The sequence below is a fragment of the Mastigoproctus giganteus genome, chromosome 11 (assembly GCF_048544385.1).
Source record: "Mastigoproctus giganteus isolate SK-2022 chromosome 11, ASM4854438v1, whole genome shotgun sequence".
NCBI lineage: Eukaryota > Metazoa > Arthropoda > Arachnida > Uropygi > Thelyphonidae > Mastigoproctus > Mastigoproctus giganteus.
Genome location: NC_143585.1, coordinates 172,322,075 through 172,346,812, shown reverse-complemented (window position 1 = coordinate 172,346,812; position 24,738 = coordinate 172,322,075). Strand labels below are relative to the sequence as shown.

Here is a 24,738-nt window from a genome sequence, read left to right as displayed (position 1 = left end):
AAGAATCTCATCAGCACTGAGTTTCCTCAAACCAAGTAATTACAGGAAAGTAAAACTATTTTTTGTATCTATTGGGATTTATGGATTACCTTAAGTGCTACAATCTCTTGGCATTTAATTTCCTATCTATTTTCAAGATGCTGGTTACAAAGACAATTTTTTTTTTTTGTGTGTGCATGGGGTGGGGGGGGAGTCAAGGTCTTGGAGCTCAAAACAGGGAAGTAGAGTGGATGCTCTACTATTTCTTGGTTTCATCAATTTAAATAAATAAATAAATAAATCTTTATTGCCAAGTATACTGCTTGGAATCATAATTTTTATTTTTATTAATAACAAGATACACAACAGGTAACCATTAACAGTGTATCTGAGAGCAGTACAATGAACAGAGTTGATAACAATAATATGAAATCCAACATGAAGATAAACATTGATATAGATTTAAACATTAAAATCATATATACAAAAGAGGTATGCATTAAGTTAAGTTACCGGTAAACAAATAATTAATTAGTTAGAGAATAGAAAAATAATAAAATAAATAATAATAATAAATTACAATAATTAGATAAGAGCTAGTCACTTTGCAGTTGAAGAGAAGAGACAACCTTGTGGATTGAGTTCATCAGTGATTGGGAGTTGTGAAAGAAGTCAGTGAGAGAGTCATTTGCTGATTCTGTTTAGTGGACTGAGCTTCATAAAGTCTGTGGTGGCAGGGTCAAGACGAAACAGTGTAAAGTTCCTGACTTGTCTATAAGGAGCATTGAAGTTGATTTTACTAAGGATATCAGATGCTTCATAAGTTCCAGTGATTACTTTGGCTAGAAGGGTGATGTCAACAATAACTCTTCTAGTGCAGTGGTCTCTGGTTAGGTTAGCCATTACCTAACCCGAGGCCTTTCTCCTGCTCTTGAACAGAGAAGTTTTTTCTGATTTATTTTCTGCTTTATTAGTTTAAATTGACATATTAACTTATTTTCTAGAGTAGCTTTATATTCCTATTACGGTACTTAAGTTTAAAGTAACTTAGATAGAGATTTTGTAGGTATTACTTAGTATCGGAAAGGGTATCAAATACACGTGTTTACCGTTCGTAAATATCCGCCATTGTTACGGGAAAATTAATCAGTAAAATCTATTAATCTTGTCGAACTTCATTGGCAATTAAATTGTATTTTTAACTATACATATAACCACTTAGGTTACGTAACATAAATAATTAGTAAAAATAAATAATTAATACATAACTTGATACGGAAGTTATATAAAGGGATTTCGTAGATAACACTCGTTACTGAAACATAAATATTTCGTAGATAACACTCGTTACTGAAACGTAAATATTTCGTAGATAACACTCGTTACTGAAACGTAAATATTCCGTAGATAACACTCGTTACTGAAACATAAATATAGCGTTATAACTGTGTTTGGATACAAGTTTAGGATTTAATTTTGTACAGAAATTGAAATTTTATTGAAAGTAAATCTAAATCATGACTCAAACCAGAGCAGCAAAGCAAAAGGCTCAAGCTAATGGGAATGCTGTGGCCCAGGGGAGAACTGAGGGGGGCAGTTGTCCTCTGAATCACAGCCTTTTAAGATGCACTATTTGCTTGATGTTTGCGGAGCAGTCAAGTATGGGACATGATACTGCCACGGGGGATGTCTTTGTATGTCTGCGATGCAAGGAGTGTAAGGAGATCAGGCGACAACTCAGCGTTGTTATGGGCCTGTATGAGAGCTTGAAGGACAGGGTGGATGCCCTCGAAGGATTACAAGTGAGGGGCCCATCAAGCTCTCAGCTGCCCACACCAATGCCAGAGCTTGCACTTGGTCATCGCGCAACACAGCGGCAACCCCCAAGGCAGAATGCGCTGGTCCCAAAGGAACTAGTAGTTGTTGGAGACTCTATTGTCAGGGAAATGGGAAACATGCTTTGTAAAAAGGATAGGTGGAACAGGACCAGGGTATGTCTGCCAGGGGCAAAAGTTGATGACATTGTAGAGCGGATATCATCTTTTAAGGGCACAAAAGGTGATATTATTGTACACATTGGCACTAATGATATTAAGAGTAGGAGACCGGCGGAATTACTTGACAAAAACAGGTCACTGATGAAAAAAAGCCGTGAATTAGGGTTGAAATTGAAAGTGTCTGCAATTCTGCCCAGACACGATAGGAGGGAGTATATGATGAGAGCCCTGTCAATCAATTCGGCCCTGGAAAGATTGTGCAGGGCTCAAGGGGTAAAGGTTTTTTCAGCCTGGTCTGTACTTGTTAACAGGAGAGACTGCTTCTACAGGGATGGGATACACTTAAATAGAAAGGGTGCAAGAATGTTTGCTGATGCTATCGAGGCAGTGTTAGGCGGGTCGGAAAATTGCTAGATTGGGGGGATACAAGGACTAATAGATTAACAGTAGCCACTGGCAGAGGTGAAAGTGATTCTTGCACTGCTTCTATTGGAATGAGCCGCAGCCTGGAAAATAAGATGCAGGATATTTCAGAGACTGCTGGGAATCATTGGGGTACAAGTAAACACATGGGTTGTGTTAGGGTAGCTAAGAAAAAGAACAGGTGCATGTATACTTGCGTGTACACCAATGCTAGGAGTTTAGTAAATAAATTTGATGAATTTGAGGTATTGCTCAAAACATCAAAGGCAGATATTGTGGGGATTTCAGAGACGTGGTGTCACACAGATGTAAGGCATGCAGAACTGGAATTTGGGGAGTACAATGTCTACAGAAAGGATAGACAGGATAGGAAGGGAGGAGGGGTTATGCTATTAGTTAAGAAACACATAAAAACCAAGGAAGTGAAGCCAGTCGACATCGCTGGACAGTGCAGTGTTGAGTCAGTTTGGTGTGACATAAGCATTGGGAGATCAAAATTGAGAGTAGGAGTGTGCTATAGGCCTAATGATTCTGATGAGTATAATAAGAAACTGTTCGGAGAAATAGAGTGGGCCAGTAAATCAGAGAGTCTTATAATGGGAGATTTTAATTTCCCAGATATTGACTGGAATTTGGGGGCTGGTCACTCACAAACTAGCAGGGCTTTTGTGGATTTATTGGATGATTGTTTTCTACATCAGCATGTTCGGGAGGCAACTAGAGGGAGTAATACTCTTGATTTGATTATCAGTAGTGATTCTTCATGCATTAAGAATCTGCAGATAAATGAACCACTAGATGGCAGTGATCACAGTGTGCTGAAGTGGGAGTTACTCAAAGAGGTAACTACCATCAGGGGTAAAGGGAAGGGTTATTGCTTTCGTAAAGGCGACTACAATGGACTGAGACAGTATTTAAATTCTATACAGTGGGATCAACTAATGATATTGCCAACAGCAAATTCAAAAAGGGAAGCATTCAAAGAACTTATCTTGGAAGCTACTAGGCTTTACATACCAACTAAGAAATATTGTTCAAGGTTTAGGCCTAAATGGATGTCAGATGAACTAATGAGGCATATGGCAGAGAAGAAAATCCATGGGATACATACAAATTAACACGTGACACAGACGCCTATGATAGATACAAGTTGATCTGTAACCAAGTTACAAAGGAGGTTAGGCAGGCGAAGGCAGATTACGAGAGATCCTTGGCAAGGGATGCGAAGAGAAACAGCAAAGAGTTCTTTACTTATGTAAACTCTAGAAGGAAGGGGATGAATCAGATTGGTCCACCTGAGATCGATGGGTCAACTGTTGATGACCCTGCTCAGGTAGCTAACAAACTAAATGAATATTTTGCATCGACATTCACACATGAGGAGTTATCCAGCGAGGGGAATGCCAGAGGTGTATTCAACTCTAGCAGTAAGCTAGAGAATCTTGTAATAACTGAGAGCAAAGTGGAGGAGAAATTGTTACAGATAAACACAAGAAAGGCACCTGGGGTGGATGGAATCTATCCAGTTATATTAAAGGAGGCAGCAAAGGAAGTAAGCAAACCCTTAGCCATAATTATGAGAGCTTCCTTGGACTCAGGGGAGGTACCCACGGACTGGAGATGTGCAAATGTGACCCCAATTCACAAAGGGGGATCAAAGGCTGACACAAGTAATTATAGACCTGTGAGTTTAACTTCTGTTCCCGGAAAATTAATGGAGGCACTGGTTAAAGAAGCACTGCAGGATCATCTAGACAAGACTTCAGTTATAGCTAGGACACAGCATGGTTTTGTTAAGGGTAAGTCTTGCCTGACCAATTAGATTGGATACTATGATGCAGTCACAAAAGAACTGGATGCAGGGATCTAAGATATATACTTGGATCTTAGAAAGGCTTTTGATACTGTTGCACATGGAAGACTGCTGCACAAATTGGAGCAGTGTGGCATTGGAGGCAAATTGCTGCTATGGATAAAGGGGTGGTTGAGGGGGAGAAGACAGAGAGTGGTAATCAATGGACACTGCTCATCATGGACTAATGTTATTAGTGGAGTCCCTCAGGGTTCAGTATTGGGTCCTTTATTGTTTTCTGTATTTATAAATGATATTGATGATGGTATATCAGGCTTAATGTCCAAGTTTGCAGACGATACGAAGGTTGGCAGGGTTGTCAAGGACACTACTGACACTATGCTACTGCAACAGGATTTGGAAAGGTTGAGCAGATGGGCTTCGAGGTGGCAAATGAAGTTTAACATTGACAAATGTAAAGTACTACATATGGGCAACAGCAACCCCAGAGCAACGTATCAACTCTGTGGTACTACACTGACAGTGGTAGAGAATGAAAGGGACCTGGGGGTGGTTGTGCAGGCAGATATGAAGTTCTCTGAGCAGTGCAGACGGGCTGCAAGAGTAGCTCATGGTGTATTGTCAATGATATATAGGAATTTTTCTAGCAGGGATAAGGAGGTGATTATTCCCTTGTATAAAGCAATGGTCAGGCCACACCTAGAGTACTGTATACAGGCCTGGAGGCCTCATTTCAAGAAGGATGTAGAGCTGCTGGAACGAGTACAGAGAAGGGCAACTAGATTGGTGAATGGGACAAAGGGGTGCTCTTACGAAGAAAGGCTTAAGTTTTGCGAATTACAGTGTCTGGAAACTAGGCACCAGCGAGGTGATCTGATATTGGTGTACAAAGCCTTGAATGGTTTGAGCATGCTCAATGCTGATGGGATTCTTCCTCTTGCTCAGAATAATCACCTGAGAGGGCATAAATTCAAATTGAGGAAAGACAGATGTAGGATAGATGTGCGGAAATTTGCCTTTAGCCAGCGGGTGGTTGGTAGGTGGAACAGACTTCCATCCCTTGTCGTGGAAGTTGATAGCCTAAATAAGTTTAAGGCTCAGCTGGACAGGTATTTCGAACGAACAGAGGGGTGAAGTGGAAGTGGTTATTTTTATTTATTTATGTTACTTTTTTTTTTTGGCTGATGCTGCATAAGCTTGCTTTCTTGCATCAAATGCCTCTACTAATGCTAATGCTAATGTTCGAAAAATCATGTATAGGACACCATGGGCCTTCCTTGCAACCTGTCTACAATGCTTTGAGAACTTCTTGTGTGACCGTATTGTAACTCCCAAGTCCCTTCCTTTCACTACTGAACTTAGTTCAACTCCACGAAGTGTATAAGTTAATTTGTGGTTTGCTGTTTTCCCAGGTGTAAGATCTTGCACATTGCTAGATTAAAGCAAATTTGCCACTTTTTTTGACCATTCCTGATGTCTATCTATGTCACTCTGAAGAAGCTCTTCTTGGCAGTGATCATTAACTACTCTACCAATCTTTACATCATCTGCAAATTTAGACATCACGCCCTCTATCCCTTCATCAATATCATTTAAGAAAATCAAAATTAACAGTGTGCCCAAAACTGAACCCTGGGGAACTCCACATCTTACATTAACCCAATCTGAGGAATAACTATTTATCATAATCCTCTGCTCCTCCCTGAAGCCATTCTGCAATTCATCTAAGAATTTTCCTTCATGTTGCCATTCTACCATGTTTGAGCTTATAAACTACTGCTGATATGGGGCTGAGTCAAATGCTGTGCTGAAATCTAAATAAACAATGTAATAATTATTCCCTAAATCCATCTGTCATCAAAATAGCTAACCAAATTTGTTAAACATAATTTTACCTTTCCAAAACCATGCTGCATATATTTCAGAATTCCATTTCTGTGTAAATGATACTGAATTCCATCCTTGATCGTTGCCTCCATGATTTTCCCTACTTTACTGGAAATTACTGGCCGGTAATTTCCCACTTCACTCTTAGAACTGCTCTTATGTATTGGAGATACATTGGCTATTTTCCAATCCAACAGAATCACTACTGAGTCCAGTGATGCTCTTATAATTAGTCTCAGTGGTTCAGTGCACTCACTTGCCGTCTCCCTTAAGATTATAGGGTATATGCCATCAACCTCAGGAGCCTTACTGGCTTGTAGGCTTGAAAGTTTTTTCATTAAATTAACATGTGAATTTTTAAGATCATTAATTACATTTTTTTCAACTTCACTCCCATAATTTCTCATTGACATAGAGGCTTTTTTCTGTAAATATCGATGCAAAATAACTGTTGTGTTCAACTGCAACTTCAGCTGGAGTATCTAATACTATCCCATGCCCATTACAAAAGGGTCCTATCTGATTGGCCCTTTTCTTCTTTGCATTTATATATGTGAAGAATTTTTTATCCCCACTCTTTGCCAGTGATTTCTTGTAATCTGCCTTTGCCAGATTACATTAACATTTTCTCTGGTATGCTATTACAGATCAATTTGTAGCTGTTATAGGCTTCAGTGCTTTTTATTGATGTGTAACTTTTCCATGCCATCTTTTTCTGCTCAAGTAATCTGGCAACTTCCTTATTCATCCAATTTGGACTCCTTCTCTGGAGTATTTTTTTAATGGTATATATGCATGCAAGGCTTTTATGATTATTGTTTTAAAGTCATTCAGTTGTATTCACTGTCTCTAATTATCTTCCCAGTTAATATAGGCCATTGTAATTTCCTGTACTGAAATTATAACCCATTCCTTTGCCTATAACCACTCCTACCTCTCTCTCTTACTTCATCGTCTACTGTAGAACCCTGTGATCACTTCCTTCTACTGGTTCCCATACTCCCAGCCCTATTATGTCATATGGTTCATGGGTGATGATCAGATTTAGATTATTCTTTTCTTTAGTACCTCCCCTGATATGTTGATACAAATAACAATCATCTAGTTGATTTAAAATTTTTTTTCCCCATGTCAAGTATCCTTCCCATATGCTCCAATCAATTAGAGGCAAATTAAAATTGCCCATAATAAGACATTCACACTTACTTGTCCATTCCATTTGCATGTAGAGGCCCTCATCATAATCTTCACAATGACCTGACCTGTAGATTACTCCCACTCTCATACCTTTCTTCCAATTATCTCTCACCATACAGATTCTATACTAGCATGCGAAACGTCTGAATCTGGGAAAGCTTTCTTCTTGCTCTGGCTCCTTTTTATAATAAGCATGACCCCATCACCTCTTCTATGTGCCCTACCCTTCCTTAATACATAGTACATACCATACAGAAACTCATCATCCCCTATTTCCTTTGGCACCACTTTTCCTTAAACCCTGCTATGTCAGCATTAATTGTCCTAACCTGTACTTTGAATTCACTCATTTTATTGATGACATTTCTGACATTACTGTATTAACAATTAAGACTTAGTGTTCTTGTTTAGTTAACTACCTTGACACACCCCTTGAAGTTACTTAAGCTTCCTTAAGCTACCCTGACACGCCCCTTAAGCTTCCTTCCCTGACTTTAGCTACCCTTTTGAGATGTTCCGGCTCACAGAAAATGTTGCTAAAATGATCTGTTGTGGTAACAAACAAGAACTGTTGAGGTATATACACTCTTTACTTTGACAAAAATTATCAGATAAATGCATATGTATATTACCCTTTCCCCTCCAAACTAGCAGTTCCCCCCTGAACTTTTAAGGTATCCTCAGTGATACTGGCAAAACCTTTTGCACCACCTTTGTTTTAATGTATCCTGTCTCTACAAAATAAATTCCTTCTACCTACAAGTGTCGGCCAAGCTGATAAAAATTTCCTCCCAAAAACTTTGCAGAGTCCTTCAAGCCTTGAGTTAATCCACAAGGCTTTCAGAATATAATCCCTCCTCTCGTGCCAGGGCAGAATTGCAGACACCTAGACATTCTGATCTAACTCGCAGCAGTTCTTCAGCATGGTCCTATATTTGTCTAACAAATCATCAGATCTTGTGTGCTTAATATCATTAGTCCCCACATGAATAATAATATTCTCTTTATCCCCTTAAAATCTGACAATCTTTTGATGACATTATTAATTGTTGCTCCCAGCAGACACTGGTTCTAGTCCACCTATCCTTATTAAAAAAAAATATTTCCTGTTTCCCTGACAATGAAGTCTCCTAATAGAACTAAGTCGTTTTGAACCAGAGCAGTTTACACTAGTTTATTCTGCTCTAGGGTCCGAATCGAGAGTGCATCACTTGGTAAGTTACTTGAGGCTTGAGTCCCTGACAAGCTCCGAATTACATTATTTTCTAGGGCAAGCACCCTGTTTTTCAGTCAAAATTCTTCTAGCAATACACCAAATTTTAACATTAGATTGGAACTTCCTTACAACGGTGACAAAGAAAAGAATCGACAGGAGCTATGATTAACTACTAGGTCGACCTTCAAATACGTTTCAGGTTCTGCAAACAATGAAATCATGATGCATCCAAAAATCGGCATCGGCTATTTCTGTATGAGTCATGATACCATCTGACGAAGTTTTCATGGTGGATCTGGTCACAATCATTGCTAACATTGCTAACTAAGAAAGTAACTTTTAAAAAATTATATTTATAATATTAGAAATATTAAATTTGAAAACTATTACTGGAAAAAAAAAAACTTATGTCAAAATAAACTTTACAATATATTTAAATAAATTATGTAAAAACAATTATCTAACCTCTTTAATCATCTAATCCTCTCTAAAGCCCCAGGGGGCTCACATCTGGTGAGTATGGGCTTGACACACCCAGGGTCCTGAGCTGGCTATCATCATTCTTCTCTTTCTTGGTGATTCCCTTGTACTTCTCTCTCTCTCTCTCTCTCTCTCTCTCTCTCTCTCTCTCTCTCTCTCTCTCTCTCTCTCTCTCTCTCAAGGTAACTTGAAAATTTTTTTTTTTATCTGGTGCAGCATAAGCCTCAGGCTTTCTTGCACTGTATGACTAGTAATAATAATAATAATAATATCCACTACGCTCACTATGTATAATTATATTTAAATAGTGTTCTCTTTATACTCTGGGGAAATCACATAAGGTGAGAGGAGCTTACAAGATAATGACAGTACAAGAGAATTGCTGCATTTAGTAGTCATATGAGCTTGTATCACCATCATCACAAACATGTGCAGCATATCCTTACCTTTGACTAGTCAATTGATTTAATTCTAAATTCTTAGAGTAACATATTCTTTAACAGAACTTACAGCTTGCTTACTGGTTATGAAATAAACTGAAGACGTGTTTTCCTTTAGCTACTATTCTGGTTATTAAAGAACAGAGGCTTTGATGGTCGTCCCTTGGCAAAGGCATGGAGTCTAATTGAAAATATATGTAATTCATACAATTGCAGTATCTGACAGTATGAATTACATATATTTTGCACTTACTGAAACATTTTTATGATGGTCTCTTATGAAATTCACTTCGATGTGTCCAGTTTACAAAAGAGTGTCAGTATTTTCCAGTTTTGTTTGTATAATGACCAAATACTTAAAATTTTCTGCTTATACTTTTGTATGACTACAAAGTCATTGTCAGAATAATTAGTTGTATGCTAATTATTTTTACAATTAATACAGTCATTACAAATCAAATCAGTATAAGTACCTACAAGTTCATAAGTCAGTAAACAGGCAGTATGTCTACTTACACTTATATAAAATCATCCATCAAATACTTAACTGCCAATGACAAAATGGGATGATTTGGTTGAGAGTAATCGCATTAAGAACAAGTCACTTTCACTCACTTTGAAAAGTTTGCCTTTCATGAACAGTGTAGTGCCTGCCTACACTGTTCGTGGAAGGCAAAGAATGTCTCTATATTCTTTTTTAATAATTATATCCACAGATGACGAATTTGTGGATCACTGAGGCAGAAATGGCTGATTTCTGCGGATATTTCTTGTAGTTAAAACAAATGAATTTAACATTTGTGAAGTTGTATAAATATTTTTTATCAATAAGAGAAAAATATTTAAAAAATTAGCAGTTGTTGATTCTTAAAATAAAATTACCGTTAATCACCTTTTAATTATTTATTTACTTTGTAAGTCAATATTGTTTGCTTTAGGCAACAGAAAACAGTTCTGAAGATGAAGGATTTATTGAATCACCCCTGAGTTCAACTGTAGGAGGAGGCACCTCAGAGGATATCTGGGATAGTGCAATAAATACTAAATTGAGGTTATTGTTTGCTTGGGAAACCATTGGATGGTATGTTATTTTATTTTAATTTTTTGCTGTGCTTATTTTTTTCAGTTAGTGTTGGTAGAAGAATTTAATGAAGATTATCATTGCTTCCATGTTTAAATTCATCTACTATTTTCAGTGACTTGCATGTTTTCCATTAAAAAACTTTGATATACAAAACAAAAATTCACGAGATATTTATGAGATTATTTGACACTCAACAGTGAAGAGGCTATGCTTATTATGCATCTTGTTTGGCATTACAAGAATGTGAAATGGGATGATCTGTGAGATTTCTGTTCTTCTTTTCATTGGTTGAATTAACATTCTGATGTTGACATTTGCTCAGATCATGTGAGTGAAATTATTCTTTTAGGGATGAAATCCTTTATTCCACACTCCACTATAAAATCTCAGCCTTTGTCTAAACCTTGGTTTTCCATTACATGTGCTAAGGCTGTTCAAGACAAGAATGTTGCATATCACAATCCCCTCAATGTGGGCACCTGTACAGGGTGAGGAGACCTCCCAGTGATGCTGCTGGTTCTTCAGATTACATCACTGGGAGCCAACGTCCACAGTCTAGGTTCCAGGTTAACACCATAGGAATCTGGCATGTTTGCCATGCGCTGCATGGAAATTCGGAAAGGAGAACTTGGGGTTTAAAGGGGCCCCCCCCTTTTCAGCACGCCACTTTGGCCTCTGCTTCAACTTAATTACAGTTTGTTCTTTACCAAACTTGGCAAATTTACTTGATTCACGTAAATACACTGGAAAACACTTCGTTTTTATCGAAATCCCTGAAATTAAAAAAGATATTCCACATGGGATCAGATTCCCATAGTAATGCATAGGGATGATTTTTTTGGAAAAACTCATTTAATTTCTGGTCTTTCTTTAAAAAAAGGGTCTAGTTTACTTCATTTCCGCACATATAGTGTGACGGACCTCGTTTTTATCGAATTCGTTCATATGAAATAAGTTAATCGACAAGTCATTTGACTCCCATAGAAAAGCAATGGGAGGATTCCCATAGGAGACAATGGGAAATCAGTTTCTTTTTTAAATTAATTTCTGCTGAAAACTTGATGATAATATGTTAATATACCTACAAATAAGCTATATTACACATTTAATTAGTTTTATAATCGAAATTCTTGAGTATTATTTAAGATGGGTTTAGTGTGAAAAGTGGCAAAATCAAAGATTTTTCTTCTAAAGTGAACGAAATTCCTTACTTTTCTGTAGTCGTTGGCCCTGGGTAGTCTGGCTAGGATCAATCGGCTAGTGATTCACCTGCAAGGGTCAGCCATGCCAATGGTCCAGGGGACATGATTCAGGCTGGTGGCAGTGCGGGTTTGGTGTCTGGGTAGTCCTGGCTTCCCACTCCCGAGTGCATTTATTGCTTGCCAGATAGTGGACATCACTTTGGGCTCTGTGGTGGATGGGGAGTGCAGGCAGTGAACCACAATAAAAACTAATATGATTCCTGATAATCTAAATTTTTCTAAATCTTTAAAGAAATTACCCTTCTTTATTTGGAAGGGCTGGAAGGCTCCCCTAAATCTGTAAAATGGCTGATTTCTGCGGATATCCTCATCGAAACAATGATAAACACTCCCAGCTCCTCCATGCCAAATTTATTGGGGTCATACCAATAACAGTAACACCCCACAAAGCACTGAACTCATTCCAAGGTGTAATCTCTGAATGGGATCTTCTTTAACTATCTGAAGAGATCTGTTCAGAATTGAAATTGCAAGGAGTTACAGCTGCAGTGGGAATGTTCATACATAGGATTGGGAATCTACTCCTGACTAGAAACATCATCCTTACTTTTAATACACCAACATTACCTATAATGAGATTAAAGCTGGTTATCTGAACTGCACAATATGTCCATATGTTCCAAAACCCATTGAGGTGCTTTAAGTGCCAGAAATATGGACATTCAAAAATGGCCTGCTGTGATCTTTCTTGTGCTTGCGTACAAAGGACCTTGAAATGACATCATGCAAAGCTTCAAAACCCACCTGCATTAACTGCCAAGGCGAGCACCCTGCCTACTGTAGAACTTGCCAGATGTGGAAAGAAGAAAAGGAAATACGACTAAAGCACAGCTGAACATCTTATACCAGGAGGTCATAAAAGCAGTTAAATCAGTAAAAAGCAATAAGGCAACATGCTGAAAAGGTTGTCAAGAAATGTTCAATTGGAACTCAAACAGAAATGACCATACCACCGAAAAAGAGTCATTTATGCCAATTGCTCGCCATTTACTGAGCTCAGAAAAACCAGCACAGAAATCTTAGTCAGCTGCCACTCCAATATCAGTTCTTCCTTCTGCCCCAGCATTACCAAAATCAAACGCAAAAGTTACAGTAAAGAAAACTCAACTGCCAATGGTGAAACAAGAAAAATTGTATGTACAAACAAATGAGGTACCCGATGACAGTCCTGGAACTCTTTGCGGAGAAGGAAATGGACACAGAATAGTGTCCATACTTCCCCAAAAGAGATAAATCCAACAGTGATAAAAATAAGCCCTCAGCACTTTGGAAGCGGCTGATGGATTCACCAAGCCCATGTGATGGCTAATTCCTACAGTGGAATCATTGGGGATTCTGGAAAAATGCAGAAGATATCGAGGCATTCCTGCAAAAGCACGAACTGTCTTGCTTTTGCTTACTGGCAAATGATGACCCAGGATGTGTAACATTACTATTATTTGCAAGGATATAATTGGGGGTGGCCCTGCTCATGGAGGAGTCGCAATCCTCGTGGGCAACCAGACCCCATTTCAGTCTCTGCGAATTACAACCAACATAGAGGCTGTAGCAATTTGACTTACAGTAGGGTTTCTACTATCAGTCTGCTCTATATATTTGCCACCTGGGACTGGAATCTACCAGAAAGACCTTGATGATCTTGTAATGCAGCTGCTTCCCTCTTTCTCACTTTTTGGAGATTTTAATGGACATTACACCCTGTTGAGTGTAACATCAATAGAAGAGGACGAGTCATACAGCATATGCTCACAGACAATGACCTCTCCCTCCTAAACATGGGAACAAACCTTATTCCACATGCCTACCCATACATTTTCTGCAATTAATCTTTCTATCAGCTTTCCTTCCCTTCTCTTCTCCTCTCCTCTCCTCTCCCTTCACTTAATTGGGAGGTGGAGGTGAATCTGTTTGGAAGTCACTTCCCTGTGATAACCACCCTAATTAATGGGAGAGTGTCTTTCTGTTAAGTTACTGTGATGGAAGATTCATCAGGCTGACTGGAATGCCTTTCAACATCAGGCAAATTTTGACTCCCGCACTAAGTTGAGAGTCCCAGTGATGCAGTTACGTATATCACAGAAAGTATCGACCATCTGGCTGGAAAGGCAGTTCCAAAAACTTCTACCCGGTTTCCACCCTTTCTCAAACCATGGTGGAATGCTGAATACCCAACAGCAAAAAAAGGCTCAAAACATAGCTTGGGGGACATTTTGAAGATATCCTGCCATAGGGAACCTTCTAGCCTTTAAACGTGCACAAGCCAAAGCACGCTACATCTGCCATCAGAGTCAAAAGGAATCTTGGATCCATTTCACATCCTCCAGTGCTATGGTGGCCTGGGAAAAAATCTGAAAAATGAAGGAAAAATACACTTCACACACCTCATCATTCCTGGAATACAATGGATGTACTATTGCAGACTCTACTGCAGTAACGAATATTCTTGGGGAAACTTTTTCTAAAATCCTAGCAACATCATTTACTCACCAGAGTTTCTGGTCCTTAAACAAAAAAGTGAAAAATAGGCCCTTAATTTTACATTAAAGGGATTCTACCCATATAATGGGCCATTTACCATCCATGAGCTGAAAACAGAACTTTCCCTTACAAAGGCTACCTTTTTCGACCAAATGACATCCATTATGAAATGATCAAATACCATTCACTAAAATCAACAGACTTTCTGGACACCTGGCACACTGCAACTATTCTTGCTTTTGCTAAGCCACGAAGGATCCTAAATCTCCAAATAACTATCACCCTATTACTCTGTCCTATAGCTGTCTGTGCAAAATATTGGAGAGAATGGTCAACACTTATCTCTTATGTTACTTAGAATCGAATGACCTTCTCTCTCTCTCGTTTCCAGTGTGGCTTCAGGAACAGGTCCACTTTTTAACCCTTTAATTAGTCCGGAAGCATCTATTTGAGATGCTTTCCTGTAAAGAGAACATTTGCTGTCCATCTTCTTTGACATGGAAAAAGTGTACGACACAACTTGGAGATTTGGTATTTTAAAAGATCCTTAAAGAAGAAGAAGAGGTTATTGCACTCCTACATCTAGAACATGGGAGAGAAATATGTATTTTGAGAATATATGCCCCGACTAATGACATGGCTGATACCTTGAAGGTTGAATTTTGGGAGGATCTGAGAGAACTAATAGAAAAAATCCCTAAGAACAAAGAGATATTTTTAATGGGGGATTTCAATGCAAGAGTAGGAACTGAACAAAATAGCAAAGTTATTGGAAGATTTGGAAAGAAAGAGAGGAACGACAATGGAACAGTTTGACTTGAGAATAAACAACACATTTTTCCAACACAAGGATATCCATAAATATACTTGGTCACAGGAGACAAGACAAATTAGATCAGTTATAGATTACATTATTTCAAAACATTCAGGGACATATGTATTGAAAGATGTCATAGTTTATAGAGGAGCTGAATGTGGATCTGACAACACCAAGGTGGAACTGGATTAAGAAAATAAGCGTTGACAACCAGCAATGCAGGGAAGGAGAAATGCTACAAGTGGATCGATTTAACGTTGAACTACTTCAAGATGACAGCATTAGAAACAACTTCATCCAGAGATTGCATGCTGCAATTAACATAGAGATAATACTGAAGAAATCTATGAATATTTAAAAAATATTGTAAAAAAATAGCTCATGAAATCCTAGGCAAAAAGAAGAGCCAAAGGACCAAAAAAGACCTGGATTACAGAGAAAGTAAAAGCTGCTATAGAGGAAAAGAAACTTGCATATCAGAAATGGCTCAGTGATAGGAATGACGCACATAGGAACATTTATTTGAAAAGAAGAAAATAGCCAATCGGTTGATAGTAGAAGCAAAAAATGAAGAATGAGAAAAGAAATGCATGACTATTAATAGCAAATTGGACTTCAAGCGATCAGTGGAATCATAGAAGGTCCTTAAAGACTTGAGAAAACAGAATAAACACAATGCTAATTTGCAAGCTTTCAAGATGGTGGAGGATTTCCGTGTAGAAGACTCGGGCTTAAAAGCCCGAGTCTTCGGGAGTTTATATGGAACTTCTGAAATATGGAGGAAGGGGAATGGCTGTTCTGATACAAAAACTGTTAAATGGTATACTGAGAGGAGAAGAAATACTGAAAGAAATGACAACAGGATATATCACATCAATTTATAAGAAGGGCAATTGGAAAAGCTGTTCAAATTACATAGTAATATGCATCCTGAACCCACTGTTAAAAATTCTTCGAAAATGGATCAGGAACCATTTAGAAGCCTGAATCGAGGTGTCAGAAGAACAAAGTGATTTTTCAGTAGCCCCCTGTAAATGACCCTCCGGTCATTTATAGACCATATCTCAACAGTATGACAGATCCTTTGAAAAATGCCAATTGAAAGGAAAAGAAATCTTTATGATTTTCATTGACTTTGAAAAGGCATATGACAGTGTTCCACGAAAATTCTTATGGGAAGTACTGAAAGAGGCAAATATTGACAGACAACTGATTAACATTATTAAGACAATTTACAGGAATAACAGATTCAAAATTAAAGTGGGATCAGCTTTGTCACCTGAACTCCATACTTCAATTATTACAAGGCTCTTGCATGTCACCAACACTTTTCATTCAAAATTTATATTGACATCTGTCTAAGATCCTGGTCAATAAAATGCAATAAAATGAGATTGCCGATTAATAAGAACACCTATATTCACAGAGATCAATAAGAGAATTGCAGACGGCAGAAATGCTATCAGCATGTTTAAATTCTGTTCTATGGAGCAGAACTATCCTACATAAAACAAAGAAACATATTTCAAATGATTGTACAAAGTCTTCTATTGTATAGAGCAGAAACTTGGATGTTGAATAGGCGAGTGGAAAACAAATTGCACTCCACAGAAATGGATTTTTGGAGACGGTCAGCAAGAACTTCTAGAAGAGACAGAAAACGAGAAAAGAGAGAAAATGGAAGTGAAAAAGAATATTATTGACACTATCAAAGAAAAGCATTTAACATGGTATGGACATGTAACATACCATGTTAAATGCACGGATGTCAGAAACCAGATATCCAAAGGCTATCCTGGAATGGATACCTCCTGGAAGAAGAAGAAGAGGAAGACCTAGGAGGACATGGATGGATGGAGTATGGGAGTGTATGACAGCCCGAGGCCTAACCGACCAAGACACCGTGAACCGCACATTATGGCGGGAAAAAATTCCTACTAAAAACAAAAAAAACTTGTAGGCAAACCCATTGTAAATGGAAGCATTCCTCTTGAAGAAGAAGAAAAGATCCTTATAACCTTGTTCTAAGAGGTCACTTTCCCATTTTTATTGAAAACTTCCTATCCCACCATCATTTTGAAGAGGGGGGATACCACAAGGATCTGTCTTACACTTTTTGCCATTAAAGTAAACTCCCTTACAGAACAACTTCCTCCAACCGTAAAAAATGCACTCTACGTCAATGACTGCAGCATATTTTCTCAATCATGCAATATGAGGGTTATTGAGAGACAACTGCAAGAAGCCATTGACCGTCTAAACACCTGGGCCCAATGGTTTCAGGTTCGCACCAGAGAAGACCATTTGCATCCATTTTTGTCTCAAATGTAACCTACACCCTGAGCCTGAATTATGACTTGGACAAAGCACCATTCCAATAGTAGCGGTGATGAAATTCTTGGGACTAATATTTGACAAAAGGCTACAACACATTTCAAGCCTTCTCATGCACTTTGTGAGCTACTCACAAAGTGCATGAGAGGGCTTGACTTTCTCTGTTCTCTCTCTCCTATTTCTTGGGGCACAGATATGTGCACTTAACTCCATTTGTACCGTGCACTTATACCCTCAAAATTAGATTATGTATCTCAGGTATATGCATCCACCAGAAATAGCAGCGCACTTTGCTGGCTTGACCCCATTCACCACCAAGCTATTCGTATTGCTTCTGGTTCATTCAGAACCTCACCTGTCCAAAGTCTATATGTTGAAGAAAATGAAGCATCCTTGTCGCTTTGATGAAAACAGTTGTTCTCTACATTATGCCTTTAAGCTGAACTCCCTGCCAGATGACCCCCACCTGGACATCCATTTTTGAGCCACAATGGAAAAATCTTTATAACACTTGTTCGACACAATTGCCCATTCGGCACTCGTGTTCAAGAGCTACTCATTAAGTTAACATCACTGTAAACTACTTGCACAAATAGCAAAACAGTTCCTTCTACCCTTGCACGTTGAAATACCAGCATGTGATTTCTCACTCAATACTGTGAGAAAGTCTAATCCCAGGCTGTGGGTGCGAAGCAATTGTGACCGAGCGATATCTCTGTGCTTTCAATGCAATTTCTTAAAAACGATTTATAGTTCTGTTAAGTTCCTCAAGTTAAGAAATCTATATATTTAATAACAGATCTTGTTAAAAAAGTACTTGTTCAGATCAGGAAAGGAAAGCCACCTTTATTTCTCATCGCTTTGCTACTAACAGCTATTACCTTTTTGCTTGGTCACACCAGGCACTGCTCCTGCCTCCCCATGGTGGGGCCGGAAACTCTGGCAGAACAGCTTATCTGCCAAGGGCCAAAAGAAGTAAAGATGAATCTGAATGTGCCTTTAGAGCCGACAAGCCCTAGTCCAGACAGGGAAACCGAACATGACATGTCGCAATCCAAGAGGTTTAAAAACCCGTTCCTCAGCAACAGATTTTCCTGCATTTCTAATAAAGCACTCACTTGCAGAACAGCCTCTTAGTAAACTATCTCCCTTCCTTATCCAGGAACACCTAGAAAGCCTTGCAGGATCAACCAAGACAGTCGAGGAACTGCATTCAGGGGGTCTATTAGTGGAAACTATAAACCACAGATTAGACCAGGGTTCGAGCCCGTCACCACCAAATACGGAGGATGCGGAAAGGTCAGGGAATGACCACCGCATATCCCGGAGGAATATGGCCTTAGTTGCTAATGCTCCTAAAAACCAAATAACAAACAAACAAACAAACATATAAACCACAGACATTCGAATAATTTACTAAAACTTACAAATTTTGCTGGAATTCCAGTAAACGTTTCTCCCTGTGCAACCCTAAACACATCTAAAGGAGTTATATCTAGTTGGGATCTGTTAAATGTCACAGAGGAGGAGATAACTCAAGAGTTTCAGGAGCAAAATGTTATCTACCCGTGAGTCTTGCACAATCTCTCCAGGGCTGAATTGATTGACAAGGCTCTCATCATATAATCCCTCCTATCATGTCGGGCAGAATCGCAGACACTTTCAAATTTAACCCTAACTTGTGACTATTTTTCAGCATTGACCTGTACTTGTTAAGAAAATCTGCAGATCTCTTACTCTTAAGGTCATTAGAACAGGTGCACGTACAACAACATCACCTTTTGTGTCCTTAAAAGATGATATCTGCTCTACAACATCATAAACTTTTTCCCCAAGGTATGTCTTTCCCCAGACATACCTTGGTGCTGTTCCACCTATCCTTTTTGCATAATATATTTCCCATCTCCCTGACAATAGAGTCACCAACAATAGCTAGTTCCTGTGGGAGCAGTGCATTCTGCTTTGGAGATTGCCGCTGTGTTGCCTGATGCACAGGAGTGAGCTCTGGCATTGAGTTGGGCAGCTGACAGCTTGATGGGTCCTTCATATTAATTTCTTTGAGGGCATTTACCCTACACCTCAAACTCTCATAGCTGCCCATGAGAATGCTGAGTTGGCATCTAATTTCTTCACAGTCTCTCTGCATCTAGCACACACACACAAAGATACCATCCTTGGCTAGATCTAGATATTTGATACTGCCTGGTGTTCTAGACAGGTCTGCAAACATTTCACATTTCGTGGATTGTTTTAGACTTTGATGCGTGGGAGAATCATCCCCTTCAGTTCTTCCGCAAGCCACAGCACTCTGACTATTCTGACTGTTCTGTGAAAATCTGACTATTCTGTGAAAACTGCTTTGCTGCTCTAGTCTGGTTCATGCTTCTGTTTAAGTATAATTTAATTAACAATGAAATTTAATATGCTTTGTAAATTTTATTGATAATACTATTCTAATACAGCACTACATATTTCGCTATCTAATTTTATGTTAAACCTTACGGTATTCTGTATTGTATAACAATGGTAGCAAGTTTTGAACATAAAATCTACAGACACTAAGTATTAACTTTTAAAATTGCTATCTAAATTCAAACATAAACCACGGAGCTTGGCTAGAACTATAAAGCTACTTATAGAAAATAATTTAGTATAAAAATTAAGTCAATAAAACAACTAAATATAAATGAAAACATAGCATTCGCTGGAGCTGCAAAAATCTTGACCAACGTGGTAGTAACCTTGTACAGGCCATTATCCAGTTACCTCTGTAAATTACTTAAAAAAAATTATCCCTAATTGACTTGTTTGAATAATTGAAATAAGTAATAATCAGCATGGCTTTTACCAGAACAGGCTTTCTTACATCTCATGATCAAGGCTGAATCTGCAATTTGCAGTGCCTGTGTGAAAAATGAACACCTTGTTATAGTTTCTATAGATACAGAGAAGATATTTGATACTGCCTGGTGTTATAGCATTCTCAGTGACCTGCATTAGCATTAGTAGAGGCATATGATGCAAGAAAGCACGCTAATACAGCATCAGCCACAAAAAAAAAAAAAAAAAAACCCACTTCCACTTCACCCACCCATTGGCTCCAAAAGATTGTCCACTTCTTCCTTGAATTTATTTAAGCTATCAACTTCCACAACGACAGATGAAAGTTTGTCCCAGCAATCAACTACCTGCTGGTTAAAGGCAGATTTCTGCACATCTATTTGACGATTGTTTTTCTTCCTCAATTGACCCTGGGTGCCAAGCAATTCTGATTGAGCATTTTCTCTGTACTTAAAGTGCAATTGTCTAAAAGTGATTTATAGTTCTTTTAAGTTCCTATTCTTAAGAAATTTATTTATTTAATAACAGCTCCTGTTACAAAAGTACTTGTACATAGCAAGAAAGAAAAGGCACCTTTTTTTTTTTTTTTTTTTTGTATTTCTATTACTGGTCACACGAGGCACTGCTCCTGCCTCCCAATGGCAGGGCTGGAAACCTTGGCAGAACAGTTAATCTGACATGGACCAAAAGGAGCAATTATGGAACACAATGTGTTTCCTACTCTAAAGCCTGAAAAGCTGTTGGCCAGACATAGAAATCGAACATGACACATTGCAACCAAAGAGGTTTAAAACCAACTGCTCGGCGACAGATTTTCCTGCATTTCTCACAATGCACTCTCTTACAGATCAGCCGCTCAGTAAGCTGTCTCCGTTCCTTATCTGAAAACATCCAGTAAGTCTGGCAGGATCTCCTAAGACAGTCAAGAGACTGCAATCAGAGGAGCTACAGGTGGAAACAGTGAACTACAAACATTCGGAAAAACTGCTAAAACTTACAAACTTTGCTGGAATTGCAGTAAAAGTTTTTCCCCATGTAATCCTAAATACATCTAAGGGTATGTCTTGGAGGAGGAGATAAGTCAAGAGCTTCAGAATAGGGCTCATAATACCGGTCAAAATCTTAATGCCAGTATTTTGATATTTTTGATTTATGAAACCGGGATACCGGTATTCCTAAAAAAACTCATTTTTTTCAATAAATTTTGATGAAAATTAGGTGCAATCAAGTAAGGAAAAAACAAGTAATTACTTGAATTCACATTTTAAATTAAAACTTTTATTACAATAATAAATATTATAACAAAAAATTATTTAACATACAGTTATTCTAAAAACAAAAAAAAATATAACTGGATTTAATTTTGGTACATATTTAATTAGCAGAAGAAAATGTTCTTTTGGATTCTGTTCTGGTTGGTGCTTTATACCAAGATAGTCATAGACGAGTTGCAGTTTAACCCCCCCCCCCTTCCTTATTCCCTCATCTTCAAAAAATCTTATTTCCTTTCTATCAAAAATAAAAAATATTTCCTCTTTGACTTTTTATGGCACCATATCCGTATTAATGAAAGAAAGGGACTGACGGTTAAGCTTGGTGAGGAAACCAAATCTAAGTTGTGTGTGTGGGGGGGGGGGTATTTATTTATTTATTAATTTTTATTTCCCTGTACCTTAGTATCACCGTCAGTGGCCATTGTTATGATTTTCATAGCTCCCCTCAAGCATTAAGCTCCATAAGCTACATAACTGCATTAAAAAATGAGAATTTCCAGGAGCTGAGGGATATTCTCCCCACACACGAGTATATACAGTATATTATATGTCGTATGTATATTATATGTGAGGTGTCAGTTTCTCAAGAGGAATGACACAAATATAAAACAAAAATCATTTATCATACAAAATTACTTACAATACATAACTGGTAGTCATTTACATCTAATCTGTTCATTTTTCTCATTTAATCTGTTAATACATGCTATCATTTCCATAAAATTTCTCTAAATTAACAATCTCAACTCTCTCTACAGCTTAAAACACTATATTAATTCAATCTTAATCACTTCCTCATATTTCTCTTAATCACCAATATCAATTCTCTTCCAAACAGCAATCCATAAGTTGCTAACTAACAATTCCATGTAATCCCTCTTAATTTAGCAATATCAATTTTCTTTACAACTTCAATCAATAAACCAACCTAATACTAAACATTTCCTTATTTCTCGTGTTTCTTCAACTTTGACCTTATTCTAAAATAATCTCCCACTTTATCTAAGTACCCTTTCCAAAACAACACAGTTCAGAGGACTTACCTTCCTTCTCTTTCATGGTGGGATTCCTTTGTGAGGGCTTCTCCATGGATTGCGGTGATCTCTCTCTCTCTCTCTCTCTCTCTCTTCCCCCCCCCCTCCCTCCTTAGCTGAACTCTACATCTCTGCTGTATAGCTCTTTCAGTACTGTCTTATTTTGGGATTTCGAGAACAGTTCTCTGTTAATATTGAAGGAAATTACCACAGCAGTAGTAGAAGCTAGGGCACTATCTGACTGGCTTGTTATTCAACTACTTCTGGATTAACTTCTAGCACAGGAACATGCCTGGTGGAACCCTTCACTATACAGCTGGACACTCCCAGAATAGGAGCCGAACGGAACCCAGAACTACCACTGGAAGTCTGCCCCTCCGAACAACAACCACAAACCCCTCTTTTGGTGCGAGCATCTTATTTATTTCCTTCTCAATTATTTATTTATTGAACTGAGTGCAAGTTACAATCACCCCTTGTACTACTTTTTTATATGCAAGCTTATGTGCAAACCTCTCTAGGGTTTGCGCATAAGCTTGCGTATAAAAAAATAATTTAAACCTGACCAAATCACGGTATTATTCTTTAAACTCACTCTTCTTCCTTTGGTGGGAAAAACAGAATATTTTCCCCACACAATGAAACAGTTTCATCTTTTACCTCAAGATCACCTGTTCACAGTACCTTTAATACCTTTGAACTGCTCCATACTGACACCTTTTCCCAAAATGCACTAAGTGTCGCATCCTCCAGTAGCAGTGTAATAGAGGGATTAAACTATTGTTCAGAAGCTTTTAATTTTAACATTTCCATACCTGCCTTACCATTGTTCACCATATTCCTTAATTGCATTACCAGGCCTACTGCCACTAATGGAAATATTTCCGTAACGATGTTTTCATTATTCCTTAAGTGCCTTACTTCCACACACACACACACACTATATTTACTAAGAGAAATATATTTGTAAGATTTTGTCTTACAGTTTCATGATGTTTTCAGGTTTCTGTACTGTGTATAACAATCCCTCATTTGCAAATTCAGCAGTATTAGTGATTTATTGTTGTCGATTTTATAACCTTTATGTGAATAAATCATGGATAATTATTTTTTTAATTAGTACCGAAAAACCGGTATTTTTGTATCAATACTGGGATTTGAATACTGGAAAAAAATGACTGGGATCCCGGAATCTTGGTATTGTAAGCCCTACTTCAGAAGCAAAATGTAATTGCAGTGAAAAGAATCATTACTAAAAAGGACAACACACTCACACCTACAAGGAATATTTTCCTCACTTTTAATACCCCAAACCTACCCTTGTCCATAAAAGCAGGTTATCTTCTTTGCCATATTTGACCCTACATTCCTGATCCCTTGAGATGTTTCAAGTGCCTAAAGTATGGCCAGTCTCAAGCGGCATGCAGAGGAAACCCAGTTTGTTCCAACTGTGGGTCCTCCGATCACATTAAAAGTGATATCTCAGCAAAAGAAATGAGCTGCCCCAACTGTAAAGGCATCCATCCCTCTTATTCAAGGACATGCGACAGATGGAAAGAAAATTGTGAAATATAAGATCGAAAATAAAGTAAGTTTTCAAGAAGCAAGGAAATTAATTGCTCTCAGTGTGACTAAACGTACATACGCCAGTATTGCGCAAAAATATCAATCAGTGGCCACCCAAACTGATGTTACAGTCCCTTCAACCACTCTAATCTCTGACTGGCAGACTGTTCTCTCTCAGCAACAGTCCAATATCCCTAATCTGTTGAACCAGGAAAGCAATACTGTACATACAGTACATGCTACATCTCTCTCTCTCTCTCTCTCTCTCTCTCTCTCTCTCCCTCCCTCCCTCCCTCCCCTGCGCCAGTGATGTCGAATAATTGAAGCTCAAATTTAAAAAAGAATATCCAAGAAACGTGTATGGATACAATTCACTTGGATAGACGGGAAGAACTGATCTCAGAAATATATGCGGAAGAAGATATGGACAGTGGTCGGCCATTCTTCTCAAAAAAAGACAAACCGAAGCCTGAATACCATAAGCCAGTCACATTAAAAAAAACAGTCAGATACAGCTTCTTCTATTAAACATTAGTAATGCCTTGTATACTACAATGGAATTGTAGAGGATTTCTTAGCAACTATGTTGATATTCAAGTTTTAATTAACTGCTATG

The 24,738-nt window shown here is 38.2% G+C and overlaps 1 protein-coding gene across 1 annotated transcript in view; it reads left to right on the top strand.

Moving 5' to 3' along the window:
* Grip163 (gamma-tubulin complex component 6) overlaps positions 1-24,738 on the top strand; it is a 916,232-nt gene that overhangs the window by 250,393 nt on the left and 641,101 nt on the right. The window contains exon 10 of the mRNA XM_090384619.1: positions 10,371-10,513. Coding sequence (XP_090240745.1) covers positions 10,371-10,513 — 143 coding nt within the window. The remainder of the gene's footprint in view (positions 1-10,370; positions 10,514-24,738) is intronic.